Below are 23,968 nucleotides of genomic sequence, written 5' to 3'. Positions count from 1 at the left end.
ACGCAACCCTGCAGGGTCACTATCAGTCAGCATTGACTCAACAGCAGTGAGGATGGGAGGATCAACAGTGGCAAGTTTGTTAGAGAGAGTCTTCTCTATATTAGTTCTGTGATTAAGGACTTTTTAACAGTTTTATTGGCCTGTAATTCACATATCATACAATTCAATAGGTCAATCACATCAAGATGAGTTGTATAATTATCACTACAATCAAGTTTAGAACATTTTCTTGGTCCGTGAACTCATTGTCATTAGCTCTCTATTTCTCCCCCACCCACCCCCCACAACCTCCCCTGCCATACCCCCAAGGAATCATTAATCTAGTTACTGTTTCTACAGATTTGCCTATTCTGGGTTTAATATACAGCAAAACATGTTAAAAAAGCAACAATTGAGGTAAGAATTTGACTAGATATATTTCAAAGGTCAATTATTTAATAAATGCTTATGGGGTCCTTTTCTCAAACCACACTAAAGGATAGCACATGGAAGAGGTCACATCTCATATCTTCCAACATAAACATTCTACTAATCCCTTTTAAGATGTCTCTGGGTGGTACAAATAGTTAAGCTGAAAGGTTAGAGGTTCAAGCCCACCCAGACGTGTATCAGGAGGCAAAGGTGTTTCTGAAATATATGCTTCAAGTTGAAAGGTTTAAAATGTTATGTAGTATTACTGAATAATACAGGAAACATCAGAAGCTGATGGAAATAATACACAAAGTCATTGTTCAAAAAGGACTGATTTTGCCCTGCATACTTTATAATGTCCAGCAAATAACAAATAACAAAACAGCAACCCATTTTAACTCAAGAGTCTATATTTTTCTTCTTAGTGAAATTTGTATCAGATCTCTTTTCATCTTTAAGTTTTCTCTTTGGGATTAATATTTTAAACAATATTTATGTGTGTGTGGGTGTGGGTGTGTGCATTAAATATAGAGAAACAGAGGAAGGTAACATCTCACCTTTCTTTCTGGAATGATTTAGTGATTACTGCACACCTGCCCCTAAACCCAATGGCGTGGAACAATAATCATTTGTTGTTCTACTTCCTGTGTCTGTGAGTCACTTAGAGATCAGTTGATCAAGAGGGGGCTCAAGTAGCCTTCTACTCATCTTCAGACGCATGCAACTGCAGGCTGGATGGGGGTTTTGCTCTAGATTGGAGTTGGATGGAACAGCCAGCTCGTCTGGGACATTTTTGTAGCTTGTATTGTTTATCCTTATCCAGAGCCAGTGAATTAGTGCAGGCAGCCTCTTCTCTTGGCAAATGCAGCGATGCAATGGCAACAACCAGAAACAAGTCGTCTTAAGATCTACTGCAGAACTAGGATGCCAACACCGGCTAGTCATGAGTCATACACAGCCAACTATCAAGTAGCCTGGTAGTTAGAGGGCCCAGTACCAATCCTGTAAAGTTTCTGATCAGCATTTTACGTACCATATATACTCATGTATAAGCCAAGTTTCTCGGCACATTTTTTTATTTTAAATTTAATAAATCCTTTTATTGGGGCTCATACAACTCTTATCACAATAAATATATACATCAATTGAGTAAAGCACCCGTATACATTCGTTGCCCTCGTCATTCTCAAAATTTGCCTTCCACTTGGGTTCCTGGAATCAGCTCGTTTTTAATGCCATTTTGTGGTAAACTTAGGAGCCTCGGCTGATATTTGGGATGGCTTATATACAATAACTATATACAATAACTATCCCAATCATAACACTTACCCTGTTTCTGTACTTCCACCTATAACAATAATGAACTGATCGGCCACAAATTGTGATTTTGTTTTCTAAATTATCTGCATGGTCATGAATCCTTTAAACATTATGGCCCCGTGCTAATGGTCTTGCTCATTTTTTTTAAATCCTTTTATTAGGTACTCATACAACTCTTATCCATACATACATACATCAATTGTGTAAAGCACATTTGTACATTCATTGCCCTCATCATTCTCAAAACATTTGCTCTCCACCCAAGACCCTGCCATCAGGTCCTCATTTTTTCTCCTCCCTCCCTCATGAACCCTTGATAATTTATAAATTATTATTTTGTCATATCTTGCCCTATCCACCGTCTCCATTCACCCACTTTGCTGTTGTCCGTCACCCAGGGAGGAGGTCACATGTAGATCCTTGTAATCGGTTCCCCCTTTCCAACCTACCCTCCCTCCGCCCTCCCGGTATCGCCACTCTCACCACTAGTCCTGAAGGGATTATCTGCCCTGGATTCCCTGTGTTTCCAGTTCCTATCTGTACCAGTGTACATCCTCTGGTCTAGCCAGACTTGCAAGGTAGAATTCAGATCATGATGGTGGTAGGTACGGGGGGGGGGGAGGGGGGGCGAGGAGCAGAAGCATTTAGGAACTAGAAGAAAGTTGTATTTTTCATTGTTGCTACATCGCACCCTGACTGGCTCATCTCCTCCCCGAGACCCCTCTGTAAGGGGATGTCCAGTGGCCTATAAATGGATTTGGGTCTCAACTCCGCATTTCCCCCCTCATTCACTATGAGAAGATATTTTGTTCTGATGATGCCTAATACCTGATCCCTTTGACACCTTGTGATCACGCAGGCTGGTGTGCTTCTTCCATATGGGTTTTGTTGCTTCTGAGCTACATGGCTGCTTGTTTACCTTCAAGCCTTAAAGACCCCAGACATAACTATATCTTTTGATAGCCAGGAACCATCAGCTTTCTTCACCACATTTGCTTATGCACCCATTTGTCTTCAGCAATCTTATCATGGAGGTGAGCACACAATGGTATGATTTTTTGTTCTTTGATGCCTGATAACTGATCCCTTTGGCACCTCGTGATCACACAGGCTGGTGTGCTTCTTCCATGTGGGCTTTGTTGCTTCTGAGCTAGATGGCCGCTTGTTTACCCTCAAGCCTTTAAGACCCCAGATGCTGTATCTTTTGATAGCCGGGCACCATCAGCTTTCTTCACCATATTTGCTTATTCACCCACTTTGTCTTCAGCGGTTGTGTTGGGAAGGTGAGCATCATAGAATGCCAATTTAATAGAAGAAAGTATCCTTGCATTGAGGGATTACTTGAGTGGGGCCTCCCTCATTTTGATGGTGTTCCTTGGCCTTATCTTTGTCCTGTTCCAGACTTTAAAAACCTACAACAGCCATCAAATCAATTCCAACCCATGGCAACCCTGTAGCCAGAGTAGAATGACTTCATGGAGTTTCTGAGACTGAAGTATTTATGAGAACTGACAGCCTCATCTTTCTCCCATAGAGCTAGTGGGTGTAAGCTGTTAATCTCTACAGAGGCTGACTGTCATATCTTTCTCTTATAGGCTAATTGGTGAGTTTAACTGGTCAACTAGTCAGTTAACAGCAAAGCCCTTTAACCATTGTACCACCAGGAACCTACAGAGCAAATGCCCAGAAATCAAAATCAAACCCACTGCCATAAAATTTATTTTGACTTATAGTGGCCTTATAGGACAGAGCACACTATCTTCTTTGGCTTTCTGACACTGTAAATCTTTACTATGGGAGCAGAAAGCCTCATCTTTCTCCCATGGAATGGCTGGTGGGTTCAAACTGCTGGCCTCTGGTTAGCAGGCAACTCATAGCCCTTTCAAGTTCCTAGGACATAATAGGTACTAAATGAATATTTCTTAAACCAACCCAATGGTTGTTTTGCACATCACAAAAGATTGTATCCATTTATACCTCATAAAGCTGTCTTTTAAGTCATTGCAGTGTGTTGAATGGTGGTCCCAGGGATAAATCCACATCCTGGTAACATAGTGGTTATGGGTTGGGCTCAGATCCACAAGGTCAGCAGTTCAAAACCACCATCTGCTTCTCCGGACAAAGATGGGGCTTTCTACTCCCATAAAGAATGACAGTCTCAGAAATTCAAAGTGGAGAGTTCTACCCTGTCCTATCTGGTGGATAGGAGTCGGCACCGACTTGATGGCAGTGAGTTTGAGTTTGTGTCTTGTTTTGGCTAGTCCCAAGAACGTGTCGAATGTGGCCTTATTTGGAAAGGGGGATTCCGTAGCTGGTATTAAGTTAATTCCATATTCCGCTGAGGAGAACATCTGGCAGACATGTGTGGGTCCCAAATTCAATGTCAAATACCCTGATGAGAGTGAGGCAGTGGGAGTTGACACCAACGCTCAGAGGAGAAGCCTGGGTGACAACAGAGGGAAGTGATGTGGCCACAAGTCCAGCAACGTCGGGAGTCCTTGGAGGTAGCTCCCTGGGGCAAAATTCATCCTCCGGCCTCCAGAACTGAGAAAACTCATTCCCGTTGGCATTGGCGTTGTTTTAAGCCTTCAATTTGGGGGCAGTCTGTGACAGTCTCAGGAGAAACAACACAATCATGTTGTTGAATTAAAGCTCATGAGTTAAAGCAGGAGAAAGACGAGCTGTCTGCTCCGCAAAGATTTAGTCACAGAAACTCTGGCGCACTTTGTCTCTGTCTGGCAGGGCAGCCAGGAGGCAGAAGTCTTGGTTTTCATTTGTTTCTCTATTTGAAAGAAGAATCAGAAGAGAGAAACTGTTTTATGACCCCAAACAAGTGGTCAGATTCTAGAGTCCTGCCCCTGAGAGCAAGGTCCCCAGGTGGTGGGGACAGCCTGTGCTCCACTATGAACAGAAGGCGGGTGGTTCAAACCCCAGCAGTGCCTCAGAAGAAAGGCCTGGCCACCTGTCTGCCACAAAGACGACAGCACAGACTCCCTGCGCTGCAGCAGAGTCCGCGCCCACATGATGGAGTCGGGGTGCAGTGCCGTCCCACGCCACATCTCTATCATTCAGGCCTTTGCTCTCTCCACCGGGTCCAAAATTGAATCCCACCTCAACCTCAACGCAGCCAGAGGACAAACAACAATGGCAACTTTTTCTTGATTCTGACGCAGGCAGATTAAGTATCAAGTAATCCAACTCAGGCTTTTAAAAGAAAGTTGATCATTTCCACCACCACCCTTAAAAGCCCAAGTAATAGCAGGTGCAGAATCCCACTCATGATTGATCTCTAGAGACCCCTGCTGCAAATTATCCAGACATTTTTGTTTGTTCTCAGCCCCGAGAAGGAAGCAAGGTACCACCTGGAAGAAGGCGATATACGCACTCCTTTCAGAGCTGTCGTGATGCTGAAGTCCGACCAGTTCCGACTGAGCCACAGAGCCCCCACTGCATGGGCCTGCGCAGTGTCCCACGTCCCACACCCCTGACGATGACCACATATAGAGATGACCCGGTGTCTTTCACGTTCAGACAGCGGTTACCATTTAAAAAGCACTATCAGGGGAGTGTTCAACCATAAAAAAAAATAATAATAATAACATACAGCCCTGATCCATGCTACAACCTTGAAAGCAGCATGTGCAGGGAAAGAAATCAGACACAGAGGACAACCAAAGTCTCTCCCTTCGGAGTCTGCCTTCAGGCGTCTCATCACTGTGGAACGTTAAAAGGTTCAATACCCAGTCTCCAGAGGACACGAATTTCCACGTGTATTTTCAGCATCGTGGCACTTCAAACCGTAAATTGCTGCGCAGGATTTTGTAAAGATGTACAGAGCAGAGCTGGAAACACAGGGAATCCAGGACAGGTAAGCCCCTCAGGACCAATAATGAGAGCAGCGATATCAGGAGGGGAAGGGGAAACTGATCACAGTGATCAGCATAGCCCCCTCCCGGGGGATAGACAACAGAAAAGTGGGTGAAGGGAGACATTAGACACTGTAAGATGTGAAAAAATAATTGAGTTAGTTTATCGTGCCAACCTGGCCGATAAACATGTGGGATTAATTGAAGGGCAGAGGGATAAATGGCTCAGTGAGCCTCGCCTTTTGGGTTCTCAGGTCTCTTGCTTTCTGACGCTTGGACGAGGGTGCAGCTGCCTTAGCCAGTTCCCTGTTTCAGCTGGCAAGGCTCACTTCCTGTAAGACATCCCTGAGGAGAAGTCACATGGACCTACCTCAAAGCAGCCCTGGGTGCTGGAGCAGCCATGTGGAGACCCCTGCAAGCGGTGAGATGCTTTCACACTCACTGACTTGGCTTTCCTCCTGCAGTCAGCATCATTGTGTCTGTTTTGTGAGATGGAGGAGGACTTTGAGGATTGCTGTTGGACAAATGGGTTAATGTTGGACTTGTGGGCTTGGGAAGCACTGGGTTTGGATGTTTTCTTGATGCGCACATAACCTTTATATAAAACTCTCCTTATACATGAGTTTCTGTGGACTTGTTTCTCCAAAGTACCAGACTAGTACAATAATACTTTTTAAATTATCAAGGGTTCGTGAGGGAGGGAGGGAAAAAACGAGGAGCTGATACCAAGGGCTCAAGTAGAAAGAAAATATTTTGAGAATGATGATGGCAACAAATGTATAAATGTGATTAACACAATGGATGGATGAATGGATTGTGATAGGAGTTGTACAAGTCCCCAATAAAGTGATTTAAAAGGAGGGGGTGGAAGGACTACTGTATGGTGCCATTTATTGGAAATAATCCGGCGAAGACAAATGCAAGGGGGCGAGTGTTTGCCGGTGAGGCTTTCTGCTCCCACAAAGAGATTCAGTCGCAGAAACCCACCAAGGCAGTTCCGTACTGTCCTCTCATTAACTCTATGGCAGCCAGTCTGGTCAGAGAGTGTGTGAGGCCGGAGCGATAGAGATTCGTTATAGTGAATTTCAATTAAAGGGTGTGACCAAAACACTTTTGGAAATTAACCTTGGTGGTGGTTGTACAGCATGGGAAATATAATTCATGTCACCGACATGCACACTTCGTAATGGTTAAATGGAAATTTTTATATTACTTATGTCTTTTCACATGTGCCGGTGCTTAATGCTGGTTTCACATGTCACGTGTTTTGTGCTGTTTCTCACAACAAAAGCATAAGATAAAAATGGGCAGGCATTGGTAATATAGTAATAAGATATAATACAGTGGAGTATCCTAATAACACAGACTCCAACCAACGATGTCCTCCTGGCCATAAAGTCTCCCAACTCAGCCACACTGACCACAAATCGAAAATGACCCTCTTTCCTATCAGGTGCTCCGGCTTGTGGAGAGACCCAGTGTCCATGAGCTGAAAGGGAATTCTCTACATGAACACATTCAGCAGCCGATGGATATCAAGGCTTTTCTATCATTCAAATCTGGAATGGCCTCAGATTCAATTGCTAGTTCATTGCTCACAGTTTGTCTTCGGTTGCAAAATATCCTTAGTAAAAAATATGAGCCCCAAGCTGAACTCCATGTTGTGTTAATGGTAGGCTTAGCCTCTGTCATCAACAGCCCTTTTGGTCCCCTACAAGGACATGATGCAAGAGGCCCGTGTGTTCTAAAACTCATACACAGCTCTCAAAGGTTGATTCCAATATTCCCTTGGCAGGCCAGTAACAAGTAAAGGTTTTAGATGGCCCTTCTCTGTAGGGCTATAAAAAGAAAATTAAAAGCAAAGATCGATTGTGCTTTTAAAAATCCTGGGGGTGGAAATCCTGCATTTTTTATGACTACCAGAGACAAACAAACAAATGGAGTTCTTTTCAAAAGATAATTCCCATTTTTCTTTTATGAGTAAAGAGGCAGTAAGAATTTGAATCAAAGGCAATTTATTTGTTCCAGTCACTTATTCAACAAATACATATGGAGACCTCACTCTCTTCCAGGCATCTAGTAGAGCTATATGCTCAAAACCAGCTCATAGCAGCCCTCTATGGGACTTTCCAAGGCTGAAGAACATTACAGGAGTAGACAACCCCATCCTTCTCCCTTGGAGCTGCTGGTAGGTTTGAACCACCAATCTAGAAGTTAGCAAGCAACCCAACGACACCACCAGTGTGTAAGCCTCAAGGGCCAAATAACGCTATTGGGCAAAATTAAACAATCATGAATTAATTCAATCAATTTTAAGCACTTGTTTTTAGCAAAACTTGGTCAGAGAATCAAATCTGAGCACTCCCTGTTGCCCCCACCCAGATACCCTGAGCTGGAAGATTACAAGTCAGTCACAGTCAAAGCAGCTGACCTGGGGTCTAGATTTAACTTTGGAGAGCCAGGTGGGAATTACCCGCGGCAGGTGCATTCACAGAAAAGCAACGTCCCGGAGACCTTGCAATGCTATCCTTGCACAGGGGTGTTGGAGGAGGTGGACTCCCCGGCGTGCTGGGTCACTGGGAGGGAGTACATGTTTTCCAAGTCCTCCTCCTGGGGCCTGGGGGCCTTCTTCCACTTCCTTGCTCCCGTTCTGCTGTTATACTGATACACATTCCCAGAGACTGTGGGGAAGAGAAGACGAAACACTGAGAAGGTGAATCACGAGGAACTTGCCAAGCGTGCCTTTGACCCGCAAATATTTATTGAGCATCGGCTATATTCTTAGTACACAGACGAGTTACTTGTTGTCTTGCTCTGTGACCCAAGGGGAAACGAGAGGCAAACCCTGAAGCAGCATGCGATTTCGCTTTCGTTATGCAGGGAGGAAAGGGTCAAATGCACAGCAGTGCTGTTCAAACACAGGGCCCACAAGCCAGCCATGGTGTCTGAGTACTTGCCATGTGGCTGATCTGAACTAAGGTACGCTGTTCTGTACAATGCCATCAGATTTCAAAGATAGGCTGAAAATTACCTCATTCATTTTCTGTACCGGTTAGATATTGAAATGATCCTACGTTAAGATATTGGGTTACATTTTAATGTGTTTCATTGCCCCTTTAGCATCAGGGATGATTTGATGGTGAGGGAACAGTTGATGTCTTGTCTGTGATGGTGGTGAGAAGTGGTGGCTACAGAGGTGACCGTGTGATGATGTATCTGTATTTAAGAAAACACCTCACTGCTATCGAGTTGGAGTCCTATAGGGCGGAGGCGAACTGCCTCCTGGCTCTGAGGGAGCAACTCCCTCTGGGAGCAGAAAGCCTCCTCTTCCTCCATGGTGTCTGAGGGTAAATCAGCCCACCCTCCTTGGAAACAGTGAAACAAAAGAGTTACACAAGAGTAAAAGATATATACTTAGGGTAAATGGGACTTGAAATATAAAAGGATGTCAACCCATTGTTGTTTCTTAGGTGATTAAGATGTAATTGATAATGAAGAGGAGTAATATGATAATAATAGCTGATTCCTCTAGTATTTCCTATATGCCAGACTCTGCCTATCTTAATTCATTTAATCCACTCAACACTCGAATGAGGCAGGTACATTTATTAGCCCCGTCTTCCCAATGAGGAAACTGAGGCCCAGAGGTGCTAATAGCTTGCTGAGGTCACACTGTTTGTAAGTGCCAGGCCTAGGTTTGAATTCTGGGAGGCAAGTTCCAAAGCTCTGAATCAACTAGATTGCTGAGATTGGGGAGCATGTCCTCTTTGACTGTAATTAGTAAAATTTTACTGTAATGAGCCTTCATGAATACATGATTACCATATGCAGCATCCTCTGGATTCCAAAAGCATTTGAATAATGATGGTAGATCCCAACACCTATATAGCCAAACTTAGTTCTTTTATTTTACATTATTTCTTTTCTTTAGGTGTAATATGAAATGTCAATATGCTTAGTCAGCTCTCAAAAATCCATTAATTGAAAAATAATTCTTCTGACAGGGTCAATTTGCTGAGGTGGACAAAGAACCTCTCTGTTGGTCCACTCTCCATCCCTCCAACCACCCCCCCGCCTCAATCTATACCACTGCAGACGGATATTGAGCCTCTACTCAAGTCTTCCCTCAATGCAAGAATGCTTTCTTATAATAACCTGTCAATCTGTGATGCCCACCATCCCAACATGATCGCTGGAAGAAAAATGGGTGCATAAGCAAATGTGATGAAGAAAGCTGATGGTGCCCTGCTCTTAAAAGATATTTTATCCGGGATCTTAAAGACTTGAAGTTAAACAAGCAGCCGTGTAGCAGGGAAGTAACAAAGCCCACATGGGAGAAGCACACCAGTCTATGCAGATGACGAGGTGTCGATGGAATCAGGTATCAGGCATCGGAAAACCAAAAACAAACAATCTTATCAATGTGAATGAGGAGAGAAGTGGAGACCAAAAGCCCATCTGTAGACAATTGGCCTTCCCCTCCCAGAAGGCTCATAAGGAAGGGAGGAGCCAGCCAGGGTGCAGTATAGCACTGACAAAACACAACATTCCTCTAGATTTTTAATGCTCCTCCTACCACCCCCCCTATCATGACCCCAGCTCTACCTTACAAATCCAGCTAGACCAGAGCATGCACGATAGTATAGATAAAAGCTCTTGACACACGGAATCCAGGACAGATAAACCCTTCAGGAACAGTAATGGGGGCAGCAATACCATGAGGGTAGGAAAAGGTTGGAGGAGAAGGAGGGAACAGATGATGATGATCAATGTATTCCCAGAGGGAAATGAACAATAGAAACATGAGTGAAAAAAGACAGCAGATGGTATAAGATATGATTCATCAAGGGCTCACAAGGGTGGGAGCATGGTGGAGGGTTGGGGAGAAGAGGAGCTGAGACCAAGGGGTCAAGTAGAAAGCAAATGTTTTGAAAATGATGGCAACATATGTACAAATGTGCTTGATCCAATTGATGTATGGATTGTTGTAAAAGCCCCCAATAGAATGATTTATTAAAAAGAAGAGAGAGGAAAAAGAATCTATACCACCAATCGATAAAATATGTGGGAACTGAACACACATCAGTCCATGACAACTGGGTCCTCAGTCCGGAGGAGACCAAAAGTGGCCGGCGTTCAGCAATGCAGCATCAGAATGAGCAGAACACGATCATTGGGACTATTGGATGGAATTCCTGCGGGGGGGAGCGCAACAGTTACGGTGAGCTGCTGGTGGGAAGGGAGGAGGCGCGGGTCCACTGTGTGCCTTGGAAGGGCTAGAGCTCTCATTCTGGAAGGGAGCCACTGTAGACCCTAGGCCCACAGTTCGACCAACACACGGGGAGGCACCCTGCACCTCGACCAACTTGTAGCAAGTGGTTTGGGATTCTGATTGCCTTTATTCCACTGTGTACACTTTTTTCCCTTTGTGTAAAGGAACCCAGGGAGCCGCCTTTGTTGATGCGTTGGTTAAACCAGATCACTGAGGGAAGAAGTCCTCAACAGATTTGGGGTCACGGGGTCCAGTGCCAGGCTCTTTGGCCTCTACCGCTGGCCCTCTCTTGCCATGACCCTTTGATTCTGGCCCAGGTACTTGTCTCTCTATGCCACTTGTTTCCTCATTTATAAAATGAGAGTCATAATAACAGAGCCTATCTCGTAAATATTTGTGAAAATTCACCATCCATGTGAGAGTGTTTTGACTAGATTTAAAATTCAATAGATGTTTACTACGCTTAGATGTTAGAAATGCCCTCAAACATCTTGTCATAAGTCTTCAGCTTCATAATCAAGCAGGAACACGTCAAGGAATACTACTGTTCATGGAGTGCTGCTATCACAAAGTATTGGTCAGTAACTATAAAGGGTTTAGAACAAGCCTGGCACGTGCTAAGCCTTAAGTAAGTAGTCATTAGAGACATATTTTAAAACATGTTTAAGGGAAATAAGAAGTGGTGTGCAAGAATTTGCAATTTCCAATAATAATTCTAAAGTGAAAAAGTGAGCCAGGCGAAGAGCCTGGATGCCTGTTGAAGAAGATACGAGGTGATGTTTTTCACGAAGACATTCGGGACAAAGTAGCCTGCCCAGTACAGACACGGGCAAGGTGCACACCAGGCTTATGCTCAAAACACTTCCTCCTGGGCTACCACGTATAGCATTCCATCTATATTCTGAAAGCCCCGCCATCTGATTCCCTCCCTTCCCTTGGGGGGGAAAGAAAGACGCCGTGGGGCTCCAAACGCAGGCCATCAGCCCTCTGAGCTGTTTCGATGTCCATCAAACAGGGACAGTGAATGGTCACTTCCATCCTAGGGTAGCTGTGAGGATTCGATGGGGCAAAGGGTTTTAGGCATGGTTAAGCATTCGGCCAATGTTTCCTTAAGTTTGTTTTTCTTAGCATTTTATTGGGGGCTCATACAGCTCTGATCACAATCCATACAGACATCCATTGTAGGTCAAGCGCATTTGTACACTTTCTACTTGAGCCCTTGGCATCGGCTCCTCATTTTTTAACAGTTTCTGGACATTGAACTGATAACAAACAGAGAACTTGCCCTAAGTTTTCTTTGCCTCGCATTCCGTTCTACACGTGAAGACCCCCCAGAGATGTGTCAAAACAGAACTGTGCGCCTTAGGGGTTTCCATGGAAGTTTGTCATAAATAGATCGCCAGGACTCTCTTCTGAGGTGCCTCTGGGTGGGCTTTCCCTCCAACCTTTCACTTAGTAGCCAAGTGGGCTGATTGCACCACCCGGCCACTCCTGGGCCTCCTGGGGAGGTACTAGCTAGTTAGTGCTGATCCGATCCAGTATACGTAGCATGATCTTAATCTAGTGAAATATTTTTGAGAGAGTTCCTTTGGGGAGGGCTTAGTAGTCAATAAGAAAATATCAATACATTTAGGAGAGGAGAGGGGTTAATTAGGGTGCGAGGTAGTACCAATGAAGAACACAGCTTTCCCCCAGATCCTGGATGCTTCCTCCCCCCAACTACCATGATCCGAATTCTACCTTGCAGGACTGGATAGGGCAGAGGCTGTACACTGGTACATATGAGGGCTGGAGGTACAGGGAATCCAGGGTGGATGATACCTTCAGGACCAAGGGTGTGAGGGGCGATGCTGGGAGAGTGGAGGGTGAGTGGGTTGGAAGGGGGGAACTGATTACAAGGATCCACATGTGACCTCTTCCCTGGGAGAAGGACAGCAGAGAAGGGGGGAAGGGAGACTCCGGATAGGGCAAGATATGACAAAATAACGAGGTATAAATTACCAAGGGCACATGAGGGAGGGGGGAAAGGGGAGGGAGGGGAAAAAAAAGAGGACCTGATGCAAGGGGCTTAAGTGGAGAGCAAATGCTTTGAGAATGATTGGGGCAGGGAATGTATGGATGTGCTTTATACAATTGATGTATGTATATGTATGGATGGTGATAAGAGTTGTATGGGTCCCTAATAAAATGTAAAAAAAGAAAAGAGGAGAAAAAAATGATTAGGGCAGGGACTGTACAAATGTGCTTTATACAATTGATGTATGTATATGTATGAACTGAGATAAGAATTGTATGAGCCCCTAATAAATTGTTAAAATTAAAAAAAAAAGAGAAAATATCAATACATTCCTACCAAGTCACTCACACTCGTCCAGGATTAACTCTCAGGGAAGCACCATGAACTATGATAGAGCCCGTGTGTCTTTTGTGCCCAGTACTCCACATTAAACAGCCCTTTACAAAACATTGCTACATTCAGGTGTAAACCTCACAACCACCCCAAGAAACAGACAAAGCACACAATGCTGGGCCTGCTTTGCAGCGAGGGGAAAAGAGGTTCGAGGATGTTAGGAGCTTTGTCCAAGTTCACAGAAAGAGCTAATACTTGTTTCACCATTGAAACTCAAGTCTTCTAACTCGACATCAGGGTTTGATACAACACCTCTCACAGCTTCCTGTTCCTGCTGCTTCCTTTAGAGAAGAAAGGCTTGGGAAGAAGAAATGCTTGCGGAATGTTTTATAAAATGGAGTTCTACTGTGTTATGCAACTCCGGATTTAGAATATACAAAGCTTTAGGCCTGGGACTGAAAATCCATGACCATCCAGTCTATGACAATGTGGAAAATGACCACAAATTGACTCTCTGCCTTTGAAAGCTGGGATCTGTACTGCGCTTTTTAAACCTGGGTCGACACTGTAACTGCAATGACCAACACAGAACGTGGAAGAAGTGATGCTCCTTCCAGGGGGTGGGGGCTCAAGAGATACCCACAGTCTATTCATATGTCTTGGAGACCTCTCTGGAAACCTTGAACTACCATATAAAGTGTCTGACTATGCCTGTTGGAGAGACTACATGAAGAGGCCGTGAGGTTACATGGGAGAAAGGGGGACCGCGCATGACCCATGGCAGCTGCCCTTACCAAGCTGCCAGGTGTGTGAGTGATGACGCACCTGGGCTGACCAGGTGAGTCCACTTACCACTCGAATGCTATAATTACACCACAGAAATCAAATGAATCTCCACGGTCAGACCTGCACAGATTCCTGCAATTAAATGTTTCTTGTGCCAATGTTTCTTGGGCATTAGGTTATACAACAGGTAACTGGTCGGGGCGGGGGGGTGGTATTTGATGTCTACAGCAAAGTTTGATTTCATGTAATTAGAAGTCTACACATAAAATGGGCAGATTTTATGCAATGCTTGTGACCCCCGCTTCGAGGCATCACAATTGTAGCAAGATCAGGTCTTACTGCCATGCAGTAATGATTGCTGGAACTAGGTCAGAACTATCCCTTTCATTGTGCATCAGCTAGGCTGCTAACAGAAAGGTCAGCAGTCCAAAGCCACCCGTTGCTCCGCAGGAAAGAAACAGGCTTTCTACTCCTGTAAGGAGGCGCAGTCTTGGAAACCCCCAGGGGCAGTTATCCTCTCCTATAGGATGGCTGGGAGTCGGAATTCCCTCGAAAGTAGGTACTCTCCCTACAGCATACTCCCGTCTCTGCCACTTCCTAGGGAACCCCAAGCATCTGGTTTCATCGATGATTGGATTTACTATTTTACCTGGTCCCTTCTATTCGTTTGATTTTCCCGCCTGAACCTTGAAGATTTGCCTAAGGCTCGGGCCTTGTTATGTAAAGCATAACACATACGAAATTCATTCATAGTGTTAAGCATCCAAATAGGCAAAGTGGGCTTAGCGGAAAAGATACTTAAGCCCCATACCTGGATCAATGGCTTCTCCATCAAACACCGTCTCATACACGATGGTTTCCTTTGAAGAAGTAGAGAATGTAAGTAAAAAAGTGATGTTGCATAAAATTAACTTTGACATGTGCTGAAGGGTTGTTGCAGATGACTCAACAGAACTTACTCCTCTCTCTAGTCTATGCAGGGCTAGCATTCTATGGTCCAACAACCTCCTGCCCTTCTTGTCTCTTGGCAACACCATACTCCACATCATCTCTAGCCACGCCTACCATAAACTCAGATCTTTCTCTTATCTTGTAAGGCAAGTGCTATTATATTTGAATCTCTGTGTCCAGCCTTGCTCCCCTCAGCATGTGGGCTCTCTGAAGCAGATAGGTGGGGGGGGGGGGGGGGCGAGGGACAGGGAGAATGAGAGCATCGTCTTGTATCAGTCAGGAACCAGATAGAAACATCCTATATGTTTGAGGTTGCAGTCTCATGTGTCCTGTCACACAGCAGACCTAGAAAGGAGTAGGTGATGAAAGATGAACACCCTTCCCGTCCTCTCCCCCCAGGTCATCCTGGGGCTGCCCCTGGTCCCCAGCACTGCCTGGCAGCCGGACAACAGTAGGAGGACTTCATTTGCAGTGACTTTCTGCAAGGTCAGCTCTGCTTGGCTTTGTGTCCCCAGCAGAGTGATAGCCTTGGCCTCCACCCCTCTCTCCCTCCACCTCCCTGTCCCTCCCATCCCTCACAGCAACAGTGGTACCACCCGGGCCCAGGACTGCTGTCCATGTATGTCCTTCACCAAGCCCAGGCCTCCGAGGCCCTGGCCCAGCCACCTCCCTGTACTCAGGCATGTTCCAGCAAAGCTCTGAAAGGGCCCAGGGGAGGCTCTGAAAGGGCCCGGGGTCTGTGCTTGGGCGGAGAGCATCCTGGTCAGCAGCTCCAGAGGTCACCGGGCCAGTCAGGCAAGCACATGGGCCTCAGTGCCTCGGGTTGGCCACCTGCTGGTGGGTACAGGCTGGACATGCCACGAGGTGTTGCGAGGTGGCATGCAGAGTGAACACTTTGTAATGTTGATTAAATGTAAGACAGTTAAAAAAATAGAGTGAGTAGCTTCTGAGTGCTGTCTTTGTCTTCCTTCCTAAAAAGATGGATCCTTTCTTGATCGTGCCCACATTTATGTTTCCTGGAGGATCACTTAATCAATGCATCAGGAGGGTTTAGACACTTTCCGGTATAGATTTTACCATCTGCTAAAACACTGCAGGGCTGGAGACCTGGGTGTGAACTATTACATGCACAGGCTCTTCCCGAGTATAGTTTTTTGTTGGCTTGTTTTGATTTATTTTTCACTACTGGTAGATAACTTTGGATTTCCGCTTGCCAACATTCTTTCTGCTGCGTACACTTATGGTTTTTGAGGCAAATTTTAAGGGACGTCCCATTCTGAGGCTGGAGCTGAAGCTCCAGTGTTGTAAACCATGGGGCACTCAACAGAAGCAAACACCCGGAACTCAGGTGAGCGAGCCCAGGGGAAATAGTCCTCTTTCTTCTGTTGCAGAGGGATCACCAAAGCATACTTACAGTTAACACCTCTAACTTTTTCTTTCCGTTTCCTGTGACAAACATTTCCTTTTGATGCCGATCTCCTGTTTCAAAAAGAGAAGAAAACAGCCAAGTATCTGATGAGTGTCTTTTTAAAAACGCACCCAATCCAAACATAATCGTGCAGCAATTAACAAGCCGCATCTTACCTGCAATGTACTTCAGTCCTCTGTAGGAAAAGAAAATTTGACAAAATATCAGCTTCACGATGCTAACACAAGACAAAAAATATAGATCTATAATCATTTCAAGGGTTTTTTTTTGGGGGGGTGTCAACATATGACTACCATCACGTCTCGCTCACAAAAAGAAACAGAAATACTTTAAGAGGAATAATGATGTCTTCATTAAGCATCCCTCCCTCTCTCCACCATAAATAAACTCTGTTTAATTAATGAAAGTCCACACCCGACTCTATTTCTGAAGCCCCTGTCTTTCACCCTGGAGAAGTATTTGGGATGGTAATAAAAGTGCCTGCATGTTTCATCCGTTTCCACAGCCTAGCTGCACATAGATTTCGGGTGGAGATGCTGCCTGGGGTCAAGCCCCGTCCCTGACAGGCTTGGCAAACACCTGTCCAGCAGACTGCTTACACCAAAATAAGCTAGAGAGTCATTTGCTTATTTGCCTCGCCAGTGTATTCGTCTAAAACATTCTCACAGAGAAACCACTTAGATGGTCTAAAGTGGAACCACCAACTAAGTCCATGTTGATTTTTTTAAGAAAAGTCTCCAAAGTTTTGGAGATAACCATCGGGGTGGAACCAATGGTGAAAGGATCCACTAAGCTTAGATTCCCAAGGCTCTAAAGTATACTTGGGCAGAAGCCCTCAGTGCATGACCAGCCTGTCGGCCTCCACTCTCCATGCCAGAAGCTTAGAGTAACACACTTACTGGGCTTGGGACCTGGAGGCTTTCCGGGCCAGCTTTGGACAGCATTGCTTCACGTTGCTGTATCTCCACAACAAGAAGGATACCCAGGCCGCCAGGCCGGCGCAGAAAACAGCCATGAGCGTGAAGATGAAAGGGATGTACCAGTCGCTGGCTTTGTATGTGTTGATCGCGGTGTACACAATGGTCAGACCTTGCTTTTGCTGGGGAATCGTTTCAAAGCAAACAAAAGCATTAGTTCATGCTTCCAGAAAGTGTCGCTTAAGCGTAGTAGACAGTCCCTAACAACAATAAAACAGCAGTATAGAACTGAGGCGGACCCTTGCATAGAGAAGAAGGTGCCAGCAGAGGGGTCTGACGCCTGGAATCCTGAGCAATGACTGCCCTGAGATCTCGCACAAACCCCCTCGCTTCTCTGCACTCACCTTTCTCATCTGTGAAATCAAGGGGTTGAACTAGATGGTATCTGGGGTCCTTTGAGGCTTGTATGCCTGTTATCTACTCCACGCACAATGGACCCCGAAATAGTGGAACGTTCTGGAAAATCAAATATTCCTGTGGAGAGATTTACCCTCCTTGCTGTTTCCAAGAAAGACTCCTGTTTTCCAAAGATGGAAGACGATACGGTACGCTAACCGGAAAGTCTACTAAGTGGACTTCCCTGGAGTGGCTCAGCAGCCTTTCTGGAACCTTGCAGGGGCTTCGCAGGTTTAGTTTTAAATGATCAAAGCCTAAACCCTCTGCTGGACTTCACAGTGTTGCAAGGCAGGTTAAATGAAATGGTTAGCATCAGCTACCTAGGAGTGTGCCTGGTGCATTGTGGGTACCCATTATGCATAGCATGGCGATTAAAAAAGGATAACAAAACAGACCAGCTTGTAGGGGGTTTTAATTATTAAATTGATTGAGTAGTGATCCTGTGGTCATTCAGATGGAGTCTGTTGCTTTGCGTTCCTCTCTGTTTCATATGCAATTTTTACAAATCGATGTGCTCCATCAGCCACGCGGATTTAGACACACACGCACACATCGCCTGGCAGAGGACGGGGTGATCCTCAACCAGAAGGCATGTGGGTGAAAAGTGCTGCCATGTGTAACCCTTTGAGATGAAACTCGAGTCTCCAGCAGACTGCTTTCCACATACAGACTCCAATTAAATTCCACACTCATTCTTCCAAACCTACTTCAGAACTGGTGGTTGGAGGTGGTGGTGTGCTGGCCCTCGCCACATAAATATCTATCATTGCCGTGCCTGTCCTGGGCTTGGCGGCCTTGCCGGATTTCAGGTTGTCATCAATGATGTGCACCACAAGATGGTACTGCCGCTGTAAGTCAAGCCCCGATTCGAAGGCAAAAGGATGAGTCACAATGAGCCTCGGAGTATTCGAGCCTCGAGTGGGGTCAAATCCAAAATGATGATTCTTGTTTCCTTTCAAAATGATAATTCAAAAAAATTTCAAATTACTTTAAGACACATAACAAACCTTTCCCTAGATACTCTAAGTTGGTATTGATATATGCGTGCAGCAGGTAGCTAAATCAATAAAATATCTATTGTACTCTGAATTACTGTACATCTATGCATTCTGTATCATAAAGCAGAAATCAAGTAAACAACAAATTCATTCAGTTAGAAAGAAATGTTCATATTAAGATCTGGGGTTTGCTCAGCAACAATAATGGTAGGTGGGTGGGGGGAAGGAAGGATGGAAGGTAGAGAGGGAACCAATCGCAATGATCCACATATAACTCCTTCCACCCCAAAGAAAATGACCAACAGAATGTGGGTAAAGGGAGACAGAAGATGATGTAAGATATGAAAATAATAATAACTTATAATTTATCAAGGGTAGGGGAAAAAAGAGGAGCTGATACCAAGGACTCAAGTAGAAAGAAAATGTTTCGGAAATGATGATATTAACATATGCCCAAATGTATTTGGTACAATTGATGTATGGATTGTTACAAGAGCTTTAAGAGACCGCAATAAAATAATTTATACAAAAAATTTAAGAAAAAAAATATTTGAGGTTTGATCCCCGTATGCCGTCAGCAAGCTTTGCTCTTGTCAAAGTTGTCTGCCCATTTGTTTTCCGTTCTTCTATCTTCCACATAGAAGCTCTGGTGGTGCATGGTGCAGTGGTTACTCACTGGGCTATGATCCACATGGTCAGCAGTTTGAAACCACCAACAGCTCCAAGGAAGAAAGATGGCTTTCTATACCTGTCAACAGTTACAGCCTTGTCAATCCCCAGGGATCACTATGAGTCAGCATTGACTCGACGGCAGTGAGCTTGGTTTGTTGCTGTCTTCCACACCGGAGAGCCTGCTTCTTACCTCCATCCTGCTTTGCATCAGTCTCGGGTGGGTTGGTCAGCCCCAAACACCTGCTGAGCCCCTGGGAAGTTCCAGGTCCTTTTCACAGCTCTAGATACTGTTGTTAATAAAATATGCATTGTTCCTACCCTCGTGAAGCTGCCTACCTAATCTTTCCTTTTAAAATAGGCTATTGAGCCAGTCTACTAATAATCAATGAGTTGACTAATTTCCAAGCACCCATTATTCCAGGCTGCCTCCCTGGTGACACAAGCAGTTCAGTGCCTGACTACAAACTGAAAAGTTGGTGCCTCACACTTCCCAGAGGTACTTCAGAAGAAAGGCCTGCCAGCCTCTTCCGAAAGGTCATGGCCATCGACTCGCCTATGGAATGCAGTTCTGTTCCACGCACGTGGGGTCACCATGTGTCAGAACTGACACAAGAGCAACTGTTGTTTGGTTGTGCTTTCAGATGCATGGCCGCGGGCCTGACTCCCATTTTTTACAAGTCTCTTTGTCACAGTGTCGCCCAATACCCAGCCGTCTTCCCTTCCACAGCTCACCCCAGCTTGTCACTTTACAGTGGCCCATGTGACTACTGGTTTAAAAGACAAGGAGTCAGTGAATCTAAGAGCACATGCATCTCGTACACACTGAATCCTTGCTGTCTAGTATTATATCTAACATGCACTTGGTCTCTGGTAATGGTTTCCCTTGGTTATAGGTAAAGCTGATATGGATATGGGTAAATGAAACAATACAGTGAAGACATATGTCCAACTTGGTGAATCACTACAAGCATCCTTTGAAGGAGCCAGGGCCATTTTCCCTGGAGTTCACTCGACCTCTGACGACTCCTCAGAGAAGAACTGGATTCCCTGCAGAGTCCTCAAACTTTTTAAACAGGGGGCCAGTTCACTGTCCCTCAGACCCGTTGGAGGGCCGGACTATAATTTTTAAAATACTATGAACAAATTCCTATGCACACTGCACCTATCCTATTTTGAAGTGAAAAAACAAATGGGGCAAAACCACCCGGCGGGCCGGATAAATGTCCTCGGTGGGCCACATGTGGCCCGCGGGCCGCAGTTTGAGCACGCCTGCCCTAGAGTTTTCAAGGGCTGATTGTTCAGCAGTAGATCACCATAGACCTCTCTTCCACAGTGCCACTAGAGAGGCTCAAAATGCCAGCAGGAGAACTTTTCTCTGCCAAGGGCACTTGGATACCTTTACCATCCTTCCAGGTTCATACAATCAAACATTTAATTAACTCACCCCTTATTTGATGGCTGAAATGGCTTCGCTTGGTGGTGCACGTGATATTAGCTGGTGTTGATTTCCCGAGCCTGATGCAGCCCGTGGGCCCGGTGTTCCCCACCAATGCCAACCCGTCAGCTCGTAGTCAAGTGCTTAAATGTTTGTACCATGTGGGGACTCCTGGTGCAGGGAAAGTGGGGCAGTAGCCGCAGGTCCTTGTAAGTGAGCCCTTTCGACCACGCAGCTCTTCGGTGTCTTCACTTCCAAACCAAGTCAAGCCGACGACCACAAGTCAATTCTGACTCATGGCGGCCCTGCATGGGTCTCCAAGCTGGCAATCTTTACCAGAGCAAACAGACCCATCTTTCCATTTGAGCTGCCAACTTTGCAGTTAGCTGCCTGAAGCCTAACCCACAGTGCCACCAAGAAGCAATTAGATTGGGCATGTGGAGGTGACGGGTACACTGGGGAAGCTTAATGTTATTAATATGAATTAGCTTGACCTTTGGGGACATAGTCATGTCTAAGGTGAAAGCACATCTAACAGGGGATAATTAATGTCACCTTGACACATGTTCATGATCAAAAGACATCACAATAAATGCACTCACCAGAAACAATCTCAAAGCGCATTTCAAAATCCTCTGAATCTCTGTCGTGGCAGTGTAGCTGGAAACCATGGATGCTTGTCCCCGCAACAACATTGTCAGAAATGACGGCCTTATGGAGACGGGGTGTGCAGACAGGTGCTTCATCATTCTCATCTTCGATGTCAACGGTGACCTGTCAGCAGTGAGGGAGACAGAACCCTCACATCAATGACATGTGACTATTTATACACAAAAATCAGAAATAAGCATCTGGGCAAAGACAGATCATGCGCAATTATTCCATAGAAAGTCGAGAAGGCTGAATTTGAAGAACTGTGCCTGCATATTTGGGTTCTGGCTGTCAATCACCTAGTCGGCTGCCTTTTGATCCCTGGTCCAACTGTGACATTCGGTGTGGCCATTAGGGAGAGTTCCAGGCTTAGTGGACGAGCCTGTGGCAAGCTCACAAGTTACCTGACTGATAGGAAAAGCAAGCAGTAGAGCAATGCCTCCAACAATTGCAATCCCTTGAAGCCTCGCAATAGCAATGCATGCCGACAAACATAGCTTGAGTTTGTGTCCTCTTTCTTAACCTGTCCTGCAGTCGTCTTCCAAACACAGTAGACTTTTGAATAACAATCTGATTACTTCAGAGTGTGCGTTGACCTTCATTAGGAGCTGATAGCAATCTTTCCATAATTAAAATGCCGTCCACCAGGAAACTCTGGTGATTTACACGGAAGGAGACCAAAATATCAAGGATTTTAAAATGTCAGTGATGTAGTGCCAGTCTGCCTCAAAAAGTTATCTGCCCACCTCTTAGATGAGTAATGACTTTCTCAACAACCTCCCCAGGAAAATCCCTGGTGGGCTGGTGCTTGGAGGGATTATCTTTTTATTTTTTTTCATGCTTCATGAGATGTTTCCACAACTCAGCTACCTTCTTGTGGAATTTAACTGCTTTCCTTAATGTTGTTTCCATGAACTGAATTTAGCTGTGCATTAATACGGGAGATGTTTTTATTTGATAAGCAAGTGGGTTTTAGAGGGATGTCTGCAATAGAATGGAGACATCACTGGACTCGGAAGCAGAAGTATTTATTAAAAGCCTGGGCCTGCTACTTCCCGGCACTTCTATTTGGTGCACGTGACTTCACTTTGCTTTCCTTGCCTTTAGGAAGGAAATCTTCATGCAGATTTTTCTAGGATTGTTAGAAAGACAAAATTGTCTGCTAAGAGCAGATTTATTGAATACTTACTGAGTGTCAAGCACTGTTCTAGACCCAAACAAAAGTCCTGCTCTAATGTAATTTATATTCTAACAAGAGAAACAAAGCAATAAACATACTAGCAAATAACTATATGGAGCAATGTCACGTTGGCGCTCTGAAGGTGAAAAGGGTATCGAATGGGTGATGAGATTATGTTAATTGGGAAGGGTGTTCGGACAAGACCTTCCTGTTTTTGACCCACGTGCCTGCCCCTCCAGTCATCCTGAATCACATCCTAATGCAAATAAGGATCCTCCCACCAGTCCTCCTGATATGTATTCTAAGAGCACATATTTATGCATCCTCATGGAATGTGTAGTGTGTAATCACATGATTTTAATTTGCAGTATGATCAATAGTGTGTTACAGATTTTCCCATCCCCCACTCTTCTCACAGGCAGCTTTTGCCCTGAACTTTCCATGTTGCTGTTTTTATAGCTCATCCCCTCATTTCTTCCTGATTCCTAGTATTTCAGAGCATGCACCTACTTCATCGTTTTCCTTCTGATGAACATATGGGTTACTTCAAGTCTTCCCCACCACACAGAATGGGGAAAAAAAATCGCTGTGAACAGATTTCATTTGGACAGAGATAAGATAGAAGTGAGAACGCGAGCCATGTGGCTGTCTGGAAGTCAAGCATTCTTAGAGTCTGATGCAAAAATCCTGAGGTGTAAACACTCTTGATGTGTGGTCCAAACAGCAAGAGGCTGGCGTGGCTGCATTGGCATAAGAGAGACTCAGAAGTTGAAGACAAAGAGGTCACCAGGGCCAGGCCATTTGGGGCACTATTGACCTTGGAAAGGACACCAGGGGCTATGTTAAGCGTGATGGGAAGCCACTGGAGAACTTTAAGAAAAGAACAAGTTGTCTTTTTAAAAGTTCACTTGGGCTATTATGGGAAGAGTAGACTGAAAGTGGCACAAAAAGGCAACAGGATTCTAGGTAGGAGGTAGCTTCACCAGACCAGGTAAGGATGAGATGCTCCTGGCATCCAGGTGGGAGCCATGGAGGAGCAGGAAGTGGAAGGATTCGGGATATATTTTAAAACCAGACTCATTGATTTGATGATGCATTGGAAACCTGATAACAAGAAGGTGCTAAACTTAATCCTGCTACCTCTGTTTTTTTGTTTTTGGGGGGGCTGGGTTAGCTTGGAAAAATCTGAAGTTTGTAGGTGTCTGTAGGCAAGTCTGGCACAGGTTTTAAGATCACTTTCACAGCTATCTTCCCGAGACAGCCAAGTGCCCTAC

General features: G+C 45.0%; 1 protein-coding gene across 1 annotated transcript in view; it reads right to left on the bottom strand.

Moving 5' to 3' along the window:
• Positions 1-8,120: 8,120 nt before the first annotated feature.
• Positions 8,121-23,968, bottom strand: part of LOC142449269 (cadherin-related family member 3-like) — a 93,842-nt gene continuing 77,994 nt past the window's right edge. The window contains exons 14-20 of the mRNA XM_075550884.1: positions 21,466-21,637; positions 18,466-18,710; positions 17,285-17,484; positions 16,541-16,560; positions 16,371-16,435; positions 14,817-14,865; positions 8,121-8,278 (exon numbers count right to left, since the gene is read on the bottom strand). Coding sequence (XP_075406999.1) covers positions 8,121-8,278; positions 14,817-14,865; positions 16,371-16,435; positions 16,541-16,560; positions 17,285-17,484; positions 18,466-18,710; positions 21,466-21,637 — 909 coding nt within the window. The remainder of the gene's footprint in view (positions 8,279-14,816; positions 14,866-16,370; positions 16,436-16,540; positions 16,561-17,284; positions 17,485-18,465; positions 18,711-21,465; positions 21,638-23,968) is intronic.

The sequence above is a fragment of the Tenrec ecaudatus genome, chromosome 5, assembly GCF_050624435.1.
Source record: "Tenrec ecaudatus isolate mTenEca1 chromosome 5, mTenEca1.hap1, whole genome shotgun sequence".
Classification (NCBI taxonomy): Eukaryota; Metazoa; Chordata; class Mammalia; order Afrosoricida; family Tenrecidae; genus Tenrec; species Tenrec ecaudatus.
Note: the sequence above shows the minus strand (reverse complement) of the source record. Positions and strands in the feature narration are given on the sequence as shown.